At 35.4% G+C, this 12,898-nt stretch overlaps 1 protein-coding gene across 1 annotated transcript in view; it reads left to right on the forward strand.

Moving 5' to 3' along the window:
• The window catches only part of LOC109392502 (type II inositol 3,4-bisphosphate 4-phosphatase-like), a 285,313-nt gene that overhangs the window by 185,629 nt on the left and 86,786 nt on the right, over positions 1-12,898 (forward strand). Inside the window, exon 9 of the mRNA XM_019661040.1 lies at positions 7,882-7,986. Coding sequence (XP_019516585.1) covers positions 7,882-7,986 — 105 coding nt within the window. The remainder of the gene's footprint in view (positions 1-7,881; positions 7,987-12,898) is intronic.

The raw sequence follows: 12,898 nt of genomic DNA on the forward strand, positions 1-12,898 counted from the left end.
GTGTGTGTGTGTGTGTGTGTGTGTGTGTGTGTGTGTGTGTAAGTGCAGCTCTAGGTTTGAAACCAGCTCCTCCAACTCCACTTAATACTTATGTGACATGGCACAATTTACCTGTGTTTTAATCTTCAGTTTCTTCAGCTATTAAGAAGGAATTAAATAATAAATGCATATGGTTATTGTGAACTAATGATAAAAACACCTGGTACATCCATACATAGGCCTTTTATATGTGGAAACCACACTTACCATTTTTGTAAAGAATCATGTCCACAGGAGACACTCAACATATCAAAGCTAATTACTGTTGTTGTTGTTCACCTTTGCTGAATGTTGATAGTATTTCAGACAAAAAGGTCTATAATTCATTTTAATCTCCTTTAGTTTAATAACCTAGCATACCTCATGCGTATGTTCACTATACGGTCCCACAAATTCCAGGCAGGCTAAAAGCAGACTGGGTGTGTCTTCCCCCACAAAGTGTTGGGAGCCGACAGTGATTTGGGAATGATAGGCTTCAGATTAGTTAGGGCCTTCTGAGCCACAGAAAGGGAATAACTTGTCAGTTTTCTTTTGTTGTTCTTATCCTCTTCCTGGACTCCCGCATAATTCCTGGCATGTGATAAGCACTCAGTAATATAATCCTTTTCCTAAGAACAACTGGAATTCTGAGTAGAGAATGGCATGGTTACATTTAGAAAAAGGGAGGCAAGTGTGGAGGGATAAAACAATCTAGGGGATGCTGTGGTTGCCTAGGCAAATAGTGGTGGTGGCTTCGGCCAGGATGATGGTGGTGGTGGTGGGAAATAGAGAAATGTACATACATTTGAGATTTTTTAAGAAGCTAAAATTAACAGGATTTGGGATGGATTGCATCTGGATATAAGGTGCTCAGGATGACTCAAGCATTCTGATCTGCATAACTGAGTAGATAAGTTTCATTAATTTGATGTAGGAAACAGTGGGAAAGTACCAGGTTTAGAAGAAAAAGGAACTCTGTTTGACTCTTAGTGGAACCATCTAGGTCTGTGTTATCCAATACAGCAGCTACTTGCCCCACGTGGCTATTTAGACTTAAGTTAAAATTTGTTCAAATTAAATGAAATTAAAAATTTCATTCCTCAATCACTTTAGTCACATTTTAAGTGCTCAATAGCCACATATGGGTAATAGCCATCATATTAAATAGCACAGCTCGAGAACATTTCCATCATTACAGAATGCTCTTTGGACAGCACTGGTCTGGGATAACCATCAGTGGCATCAGTAAATTGAAAAAGAAGAGCTATAGTAACATACAACTGCCCTTTCTCCCTGCCCATTGGAATTTAATGTGGAGAATGAGAAGGCTGACATCCAACTTTCTAGTTTACCCTTATAGGCAAAAGATAGAAGTGTGTTTTTTTTTCTTTTCTTCCCAAGTGGACCATATCGAGATATATGTTGTGTGCTGTGTTTTCTAGTGGGAATGAAGTTGTGTTATATTTCTAATAGAGAGTCCATCTAGTGTAGTAGTTGAAAGCATGACATCAAAGACAAGCCTCTTGGGTTTAATTCCAACTCTGTTACTCACTGTCTGGGTGATCTTGGGTAAATTACTTATTTTCTCTTAGTCTCAATTTCATCATTTGTAAAATAAGGATAATAATAATAATAACGATACCTACTTCAATGGGCTGTTGTACATATTGAACGATTGAATGTTTTCAAAGTTCTTACAATGCCGGGCATAAATAAGCATAATGAGCACTGCATACATACACATTCATTAAGTGAATAGATAATAAATAAGAATTTGTTTTGTTGTTTGACATTCCAGCACTTATGACAGCCAAGACTGCCTGGTAAGTGTACACTTGAGCCAGATATTTGAACCTGGGTGGACGGTATATTCAGAGTCCCTCAGGTCAGATTCCAGTCTTGTCCTCCTGTTCAGATACACTATCTTTGAAGAAGCTATACTCATTAGGAATTAAAATTAAAAGGAGAACAAGATTTGTAGTCACAGCACCTGAGTATAAGCCCAGATTCTGCTGCTTACTAGCCAGCAATATAGCATTTAACAAGTCACCCTACTCCTCAATCATATTCTTCTCACTTGTCCAGAGCAGTGTTATGCAATGGAGCTTCCCACGATGATGGAAATCTTCTAAATTGCACTGTCTAATATGAGAGCTATGTGGCTGTTGTGTACTTGATATGTGCCTGGTGCGAAGGAATTTTTAATTTTACTTATGGTCCAGCTCTGAACAATTATCTCTGAGGATTGTTTCACAAATAAAAAAGAAATACATTCTATACAAAAGTAACCTTGATTACCTGGAAAGTCTTATGGTGTTCCACCAGAAAGCCCTATGACCAAGCACTTGGGGCACCTCCTAAGTTACATCTACTTATGAAGCATAACTGGGTGACATCGTCACTCCAGATCCAGGGCTAGAAATTGGAAGAGAAAATGCCCAGAAATGTTTGCAATTTCTAAAAGTATGGACTGGAATAATGAAAAGGAATGAGTGCGCTTGCACACTTTCTTGCTTTCCCAGCCTTTTGACAATGGTTAGTAATTTTCATGGCAACCCACAGTGAAAAGGCAGGTGATCAATATATGAGGAGTTAGGAGAAAGTTCATATAACACGCCAACATTTTTAACATAAGCGGAATACTGAGCTTTATGATATTAAAAAAATAGATGTCCATGTTTGATAACTTTAAAACAAACTTCGAAGGATAAATAAGACGTTATTTGGAAGTAAATAAACACCAAATCATCTTTATCAGGAACAGCAACTAGACTCTTAGAATGAAATAAGACTGGCTTATTATTCCTCTTTTTTTTTTTCTAATGCAGTTACCTAGAATTAAATTATAGAATTTGGCTGTTTTTCAGATGCCAGCAGATTCTGTGGTTGCAACTAAATCCTGTATTTACTGTGCTCCAATTCTTAGTTTTTGCATAGAACTTGAAATCTCCTTAAGTGTATTGTAGTACAAAATCCACTTATTTTAATGTCAAGTGAAAATCAGAGTGAGTGACTACTCAGAATACCCAGTCATTTTTCAGAGAAAGAGTGGTTTATGGATCGCAACATTAAGCACATTGTTATTTTTAAGAATGCATTTTTTTAAATAAAAAAGGCTGTGATTTATGGATGCAGTTTTTATTCCCCTACGGGTTAAAGCCCAGACAATTTGAACAGTGGGTTGAAAGTACTATAAGACCTGACATCAAGTTGAACTTTGTTCAGTTTTGTGGTGTCGCCCAATCACTTTATGAAATTGAAGCCACCCACAAGTCGTTTATGTAATCTATTCTTTACTGACTATTTAGTACTTAATTTTTTTCCCTAATGGGTAATTTTTTTATGACTTCTTTTGGGTTTGATTTAAGGTCTAATTTTGCATAATGAATGAAAGCTGCTCGGCTATTAAATTTTCCATCCATGTAGATCCATGTGAAGTTTTAGCTTGCGATAGCTACCAAAAGGTTCTGTTTAAATTGTATAGCTATTTTTATTCTACAAAATGGTATCATACAACTTATCGGGGGGAAATATTTCTATTTACTTAGATAGTGACAATTTCAAATAACATTTTAATGTCTTTATTACTGTATCATATCCTTTGGTATCTAAGCTTTTATCAGGCTAGTTGGTCTTAACAAAAATTCTTATAAAAGAATTAACTATTATTTTCAGGCATTCCTTATTACAANATGGGAACTGGCTTATTATGAAGTTATTATAATGGAAGGAAAGGCAGAATGACATGTTGAAGACAGCTCAGAGTTCCTAATTACGTAGAAGGGGTGTGTGTGTGTGTGTGTGTGTGTGTGTGTGTGTGTGTGTGTTTGCCTATGTTTATAATGCTTCAGGCTTTGCAGTTCTTCAACTTGGGTAGCATGTAGACAAGTTATGTAGGTCTTGCCAAACTACCACCTATAAAGTTTTTATAGTTTGTTTTAGTGTTGCCACATATTTTGTTTATGTTGAGTATTTTCTTCAGACTTTGTATTACTACAAAGTTCTGCTATGCTCAGTTTATATTGAAATATGTTAGTTATTATATAGATAAAATGATTATATCCGTAGCCTGAAACCCCATGACAACTACAAATATGGTATTAAATCACGGTGTGCACATATATATGTTTAGACGGGAGGCTCTGGTGACCGAATACGGTTTGGCTTTACCAAAAAGGTATACATTTCTAGGCTATAAAAGGATGTTTGAAAACCTATAATGGGAGGAAAAGTTTTAAAGAAATGAAATATTTCAGGGAAAATGAACCTCATGGACCATAAAACTCCCCAGGAAAACATTAGTTTGATTTATACCATGTATTTTTATCTTTTTTTCTTTCTTCATTTCTTTCCTATACATATTTTTCTTCAATGATCCCAGGGGTGGGGAAAGAGAGAAACTCTGTGGTATGGTGTTGGGAGTTTAGAAGAAAGAATGAAAATACTTTATAGCAATTAACTTGAAGACTTTCTTAGGTTTTATAACAAATATGTAAATATTTGTGTGCATCATGCAGAGAAAACAACCTTGTAAATAAAATATTAAAAATCTGAACCAAAATACTTTAGTAGGGAAAATGTGATAGAGTTTGGGACATATAAACTTTAAGTAAAAGTTTTGTTACCACTTCTTTGATAGAATGTACACACTTTTATCTTAGATGTTTGTATTTGTAAATGTTGTACATATACTAAATTCATGGTGATAAAATAGTTTATATTAATGAAGACAAGCTCTTTTGTTGAACACTATATATTTCAAATACTCTGTTTTCTATATTTTAGAACTACATTATAGGACTATGATAATTGTGTCAATCTATTTCTTGAACAAACTATATTCTTCTCTAAGAAAAAGACGGTCAATAAGATATTTTGAAATCCCAGGTTGAAAGCCTCATTGCTGCTCAGAGATCTATGTTTCAAAGACATCTTCTCTGTGTTCACTTAAGTAGTATCATATACAGTTAACTTGCTTTTCTAACCACTATAACTAGTTTGAGAGAAATGCAGAAGATATTTAATTTCTGACCTTGTACCTTATCTTAAAGCATTTTGTGACTATCATTAAAAAAAATGGGTTCATTTTATTTCAAATGCATAACACCACAAGAGTGCCTTTTGAAAAATGATAAAAGTATGTATTAAGAATTATAAACTAAAAGTAGAATATATTCAAGTAAATTCTATTTCAAAAACATCCTCATTATACAAAAAAGATATACAGTAGGATTTCACAATATAGTGACCCAGCTGGTCCATTTAATATGTTTTGACATTTTGAAATATAATGTATGTTCTTTTTTCACATTACTTATTACCAGACAAGCTTTCCCTGTCCCATGGGCTATGAGGCTAGTAGGATCCTGCATCTACCTATTTCTCCAGCCTCATCTTCTGCCTCGTTTCTTTTGGTGTGGCTGACACACATGCCTTTTGAGACATCTATTAACATTTGCACACTTGGATAAAATAAAGGCTCACTGAAATTCTTTACTGACCTTAAAGAAAATTAGTGGGAAAAGTAATAGGGAGACAGCTGTTCTGTTTAGGTACTCTATATATCAGATAAATCTCAAACTGATGAATCTCATAAATGTTTTTATAATGTGTCTCTTCCACTTGATTTCTCTTTGTGTTCTTTCTCTGTCTCTCTTCCTGGCTCTCTCTGAGAAAAATCTTAAGTCCTAGAGATCCAAAAAGGATACATGAAAAGATTACATCAGGACTCCACTGTTGATGCATACCTGACTGGTGTTATTTCTTCTGTTCATTTTTCTTCATGCAGTGTTGATGCACAGTTGGAGTACTGCATGGCATGCTATTTATCATGGGAAGTGCATTTACCCTACCAACTCCCAGTACTGAGGGCAGATGCTGTGTGCCATTAAGTCCATCATTATGGATTCTTGGTCTCGTTTAATGAGAGGTCCTGTAGAGCGCTTAGTATCACCAAGCTGGCGATAGAAATATGTGTTTGATTTTGTTGTTTGGGTATTACAATATCCCCACAGGAACAAATAAAGCAAAACTCATTGAGGAGCACATTTTTTTTCCTGTTGTGCCAAGATTCTTATTTAAAATGAATTAAGTAGGGGAGAGTGTGTTGTAATGATAAAAGCACAGGATTGGAATCATTATTGACCTGTATTCAGAACCTGTATCTGCCACTCGGTATATACTGATAATTTATTTTCTCAATTTCCAGATTTTTATTTAAACGTTTTAGGTAATAAAGTTATCATTTGCCCTATACGGCTACTATAGTAATTAAATGAACAATCAGAAGACTCTAGCATGATTATAGGGTTTTGTCTTGAGGGGTGTGTGTGTGTGTGTGTGTGTGTGTGTGTGTGTGTGTGTAAGTGCAGCTCTAGGTTTGAAACCAGCTCCTCCAACTCCACTTAATACTTATGTGACATGGCACAATTTACCTGTGTTTTAATCTTCAGTTTCTTCAGCTATTAAGAAGGAATTAAATAATAAATGCATATGGTTATTGTGAACTAATGATAAAAACACCTGGTACATCCATACATAGGCCTTTTATATGTGGAAACCACACTTACCATTTTTGTAAAGAATCATGTCCACAGGAGACACTCAACATATCAAAGCTAATTACTGTTGTTGTTGTTCACCTTTGCTGAATGTTGATAGTATTTCAGACAAAAAGGTCTATAATTCATTTTAATCTCCTTTAGTTTAATAACCTAGCATACCTCATGCGTATGTTCACTATACGGTCCCACAAATTCCAGGCAGGCTAAAAGCAGACTGGGTGTGTCTTCCCCCACAAAGTGTTGGGAGCCGACAGTGATTTGGGAATGATAGGCTTCAGATTAGTTAGGGCCTTCTGAGCCACAGAAAGGGAATAACTTGTCAGTTTTCTTTTGTTGTTGTTATCCTCTTCCTGGACTCCCGCATAATTCCTGGCATGTGATAAGCACTCAGTAATATAATCCTTTTCCTAAGAACAACTGGAATTCTGAGTAGAGAATGGCATGGTTACATTTAGAAAAAGGGAGGCAAGTGTGGAGGGATAAAACAATCTAGGAGATGCTGTGGTTGCCTAGGCAAATAGTGGTGGTGGCTTCGGCCAGGATGATGGTGGTGGTGGTGGGAAATAGAGAAATGTACATACATTTGAGATTTTTTAAGAAGCTAAAATTAACAGGATTTGGGATGGATTGCATCTGGATATAAGGTGCTCAGGATGACTCAAGCATTCTGATCTGCATAACTGAGTAGATAAGTTTCATTAATTTGATGTAGGAAACAGTGGGAAAGTACCAGGTTTAGAAGAAAAAGGAACTCTGTTTGACTCTTAGTGGAACCATCTAGGTCTGTGTTATCCAATACAGCAGCTACTTGCCCCACGTGGCTATTTAGACTTAAGTTAAAATTTGTTCAAATTAAATGAAATTAAAAATTTCATTCCTCAATCACTTTAGTCACATTTTAAGTGCTCAATAGCCACATATGGGTAATAGCCATCATATTAAATAGCACAGCTCGAGAACATTTCCATCATTACAGAATGCTCTTTGGACAGCACTGGTCTGGGATAACCATCAGTGGCATCAGTAAATTGAAAAAGAAGAGCTATAGTAACATACAACTGCCCTTTCTCCCTGCCCATTGGAATTTAATGTGGAGAATGAGAAGGCTGACATCCAACTTTCTAGTTTACCCTTATAGGCAAAAGATAGAAGTGTNTTTCTTTCTGAAATTTTTGTAACATTTTTTTCTATCAACTTTACTTTTCATCATACAAGTGCGCATGTGCGCGTATACACACACACACACAGACACACACATTATTTATTCACTGATAATGTTTATTTTCTTTTTTCCATCTAGGGTCCTCTTTCAAATCCAGCAGCAGCAAAGGAGAGAAAACATTAGAATTTGTTCCAATCAATTTACATCTGCAGAGAATGCATGTTCACAGCCCTCATTTGAAAGGTAGTAGATAGTATTCTTTTTTCTAATGGACAAAGTATGTTTATATGTACTTCTTTGAAAGTCTTGACTATTGGAAGAATGTACAGTTTTCATAATTATATAAAGATTAAGATGAAACAACTGAAGCTGATAATAACTAAATACTACAAAAGGGACTATTATATTTGTGTTGCTGTGTTTGTGGGCAATACTTTGTAAACGTGGCACCTGAATTGACTTACAGGTGAATATGCAAAAATGAATATTATAATAGCTACCTTAAGTACTATCAGGGATAGCTAATAGCTAGCAATTGTGCTGTTTGAATTAGAAAAAGAAGAAAACAAGATTTGTTCCTTGTGTATGTATCTTGAAAAACCAAAGCCCGAAGGTGGATTGATGCTCTTTCTCTCACTTAGTGGTGTCTATCAACAAAATCATCCCCTTCCCTATGAGAAGGTTTATCTAATAGAAGATGATAGAGAATTTTGATATATTCAGTTATAAGCAACATTTTTTCATGAAAAATGTATAGGTTTTTCATATACCTGAATATATGTGGTATGAACAATGAACAATAAATGAACAATGTGGTGTTACATTTATTGCCTTTTGACATATTTCCTTAATAACATATATTTTGCAATAGTCTTCTCATCTCACTTTTTATTTAACTCACTGCTATATCAATTTGTATGCATGTTTAGGCTAACTAAGTACCCCTATTTACCATCAAAGTCCCATATTATGCCTGTTGTCCCAGCATCCTTGTTAATAATGNTCACCATTGTCATCTTATCTCTTAACACCATCAGCTATATCAGCCTCCCTTAAGATGCAGATCAGGTATTAGCATGCCCCGATGGCATCTACCATGGAAAAATCCAGAATGGCTTTGGTATCTGTGTCTTATCAGACTAGACCTAGGAAAGTTCTGTCTCCACTGGGATATTGCTTCCCCAGTGGCTACCCAAAGGAGACAGATTATACAACTGGAAGTTATGTAAGTGCAAAGGAGTTAATGTCCCATAGGATGAATCTTTACCAGTAAAATATAGACGATGACAAGGAACTGGCATATAAATATCTCTTCTTCCATCTAACAAACTGTTCCAAGGTGCAAAGATTCAATATGATGTTCTTAGAGTTGTCCCACATGACCTGGTAACCAGCCATGTTTTCTTGTGACATTCTGCCCAGCTCCGTAGCATACCGCCTATGTCTGCTTCCATTTTTTCCTGCAGTATTTCTCTTCTTACCTCCCTCATGCTTACCTGGGTTGCAGGATCTCAGGCCCTGCCTTCTAGAGAACTTATTGACATACAAAGTAAGAGTCTTAAACTTCCAAGTTTTTGTTCACTGAGTAACAAATTAAAATATAGTATAAACAGCCCTAACGGTCCCAATTGAAAAGTATACTGATTTTGGTGCACCCAATTCTCTTCTCTTCATCTATTTTAATGTATTAATGTAACGAAATTCTTTCATTTTTTTAAGCTTATAGTTACTTTCTTACTCTACCCCACATATGAAAAAGCTTGTTTTACAACTTTTTCATTACTTTGGTTTGCTACACCTTTATTCTGTAGTTCCCCTATATTTTTTTTTAATGCAAAGATACCTTATGTTGGTTATTAGGCTCTTTCAGAATGTGGGCCTTTTCGATGCCATTTCTTAGAACAAACAAGCAGTGAACACCAGGTTTCATCTATGTATCCTTGTATATAAATTTTGCCCTACTGGAGGAGTATAGTAAATTTTAAACAATAGTTTATGGACTAATCCCAGTCACTCCCCACAGAACACTAACCTTTTCTGACCACACTTTGCTAGGTTTCTCTTAGGCNGGTGGATTAAAAATTCATTTCTCCAGCTCACCTACTTGGTCATTCACACCAAAGCCTTAGTAAAGATGTGTAACTAATTAATTATAACACCGAGGTCAGATTTCTGTTCAGATAAATGTGGTGACACGCAGACTGGACCACAGAGGCCATATCTATGAGTCTTGTAATGCTAGACACCACTAAGCACTTTAATTATTTTAGAGAATATCATTTACCATGCGCTGCATACCTAGTAGCCATGTCATTCAAACTGAAAGATTCAGAAGTAAATATCCCAAATTATAATTTATCCTTTGCTCAGGTTTAATGTTAACAGTACATGAAAGTTCACAAATGTGAATTATAGAAGTCACTTGGCTAAGGTGCTAAACCCCACCCACTCAACATATGTTCATGAAGCACCTTCATCAAACAAAGTACCCTATTATTTGTTATTATACTTTGTTTGTTTTGTGTGTCTTTGTTTTTACAGTGGAGGATTATATGGGGTGAGGAAAGAATGGACTTGGGGATTATAGTCAGAAAGCTTTATGGTATTCTGGTGACTCTGAGACTAACAGTTTCATATACGTGCTTCCATCTGTGAAACAAGCGGTTTCAAATTATTCTCTGAACTTCCTTCCAACTGTAACATTCTGTGAGCTCATGCTTGTTGTTTTCCCTATCTGTATCAAAAAGGTTATATTAATTCTGGTATCCTGTAACTTGGATAAGTGATAGGATATTTTCAGAATGGAGGAGGTGTTAATAATTACAGTGCAATAAGGTGTGAACGGGCACATATGGTTACTTCACCTCTAACATACGTTGGTACAATGACAAATAATAGGGGAAATCAGTCATATCACAATACACAAAAAAGTCCTTTTTCATTGATTTACATAAATAATTATTGTTTTTAAACCATATTTATGATGCACATATCATTAAGACTTTTTCTCTAGTGCTTAACCAGCCACTAATCATCTGATAGAAGATAGATGATAGATAGATAGATAGATAGATAGATAGATAGATAGATAGATAGATAGATGATAGATAGATAGACAGATAGATAGATAGCAATAGATAGACAGATGCTAAGCCATTGGTAGAGAAGCAGAGTTAGTGTGTCAAAAGAAGTGTAAGCAAGAGGGACACTTCAAAGATCCTGACTGTGTTGCAAGCCCTCAGGTACATGACCAAANAAAAACAAGACTTTGATGTTCTAGGACTAAGGTACAACTCAGTTCTAAAAACTGGAGGATTTTTGCCGTAGTTTTCAGAAAGATGGTTTCTTCTCTTTGAAGACCTAAGGAGAAAATGTGGGAAAGGACTAGATATCTTAACAGCCAAGAATTACTGCAAAGGTACTGAATTCTATTGCATACTGATTTTCTTCCCCAAGGCTACTCATGTGTATTATGTATACATTATCATATTCAAACACAAAATAGCAATCTATATGTTTTAAAAATATTTATGTTCTTATAATAAGTTTGAAAGTTGTTATCTGAATTCAGATAAAGTAGGTATTTATAGACTAGATCACCAGCTATATGTTATAATAGAAATTGAAAACTTGACTGCATTTTTAGGGATTACCACCAATTTCTTTGACTTTGACCAAGGTAGCCTCTCAGAGCTTTGGTTTACTAATTTGCAAAATAAAACAGTTAAAGGTTGTAGACGGTCATCAATCAAATTTTCTACTTACTCATGTAACATGGTATTTCGCAGATTTTGAATTGCAGTTACATTTATTTAAGATCCATGGTTACTGATTTAAATGTTTAGCTGAATTACAAACAACATTTTGCAAGGTAATGATGCAAGAAAGGTTGGCCAAGCCTTGGTATATTGCTGGTGAGTTATTTGGATATAGTCTACATTTATTTTAATCTGTACTATTAGTAAATTGCATCTACTCACATTTGATTAATATGCCTGCTATATTTGGAGAGGCAGCTTTGCAAACAATCGCAGGCAGATTTACCAAATACAAGGCTAATGTCTAGTTCTTGAAACAAGTAACTGAGCAGAACTAATGTTGTCATGTCTCATACTGACAAATGAAATTACCTCCATTTAACTTCAGGTGCCCACCAGACCCATGAAGNAAGTCAACACATAAAATCAACCATCACAGTAAGAAATTCCATGTGAAGATATATTTTCAAATCTTTCTCTATCCCTAAGGAAGACTTGACCAATCCAGGGTTACAGACCTACATCACACAAGGTTAGAGTACTCAACAATGGCTCCTTTATCTATTGTATCTGTCCACTTCCACTTTTAACTAGGGCAGAGTTCATCATTCTACTTTGGGGTTAGTTTATATTCTAACTTTATGTTAAAATTTCAGGAAAATTTCCACACAATAATCTACAAGAAAACCTTTCATTCATTCAGCCTATATTGAACACTTCCCATCAGCTAAGGATTGTAGTAAGACAAAAATGTGAATAACACAGGCCTCTGCCACTCATAGGCTCAGAGCAATTTTTTCCCATGTTGGAATTCCCCCATTGAATACATCATCAGTAGAAGCTTAAACAGAGGCTAAACTTTCTCCTCATTTTACTATGTTCTATTTTGTTGATTTTAAGCCTAGTTTTATTTCTTTGCAGCAGAAACTTTTTTTTTAATGAACAGAACTATACATGGAATTCCAATATTAATCAGAGAGATTCCGTTGGAGCTGGTGGGCCTGGTGGGTGGCTAGAGTAAGGAAAAAGGCCCAATGACTGTCCACTTACTTTTGTCCAACACCCTCCCCCATCCCTCTAGCCACAACACCCCCAAGGGTGTAAGGATAAAGTTAAAAAACCATTTATAAATGTAATATTCTTGCTAATGCCATATATATTATATGTAAAAATTTTAAAGCAGGTTTGGCTATTTATTTTCCAGTTTCCCTATGACCCATTTTGTGTTCAATTATTTCTCTTCATTCTTCATACAGTTTTTTTGTTGTTGTTGTTGTTAGTTTTTGGGTTTTTTTAATCTCATTTTCTCTTTATGTTATTCCATAGTCTGTGTTTCAAAAATGTCATATACTTAGCAGTCTGTTTTGTGTTATGGAAGGTTCAGAGGATAATAATGA

This window comes from Hipposideros armiger, unplaced genomic scaffold, assembly GCF_001890085.2.
Source record: "Hipposideros armiger isolate ML-2016 unplaced genomic scaffold, ASM189008v1 scaffold_333, whole genome shotgun sequence".
In the NCBI taxonomy this organism is placed as follows: Eukaryota; Metazoa; Chordata; class Mammalia; order Chiroptera; family Hipposideridae; genus Hipposideros; species Hipposideros armiger.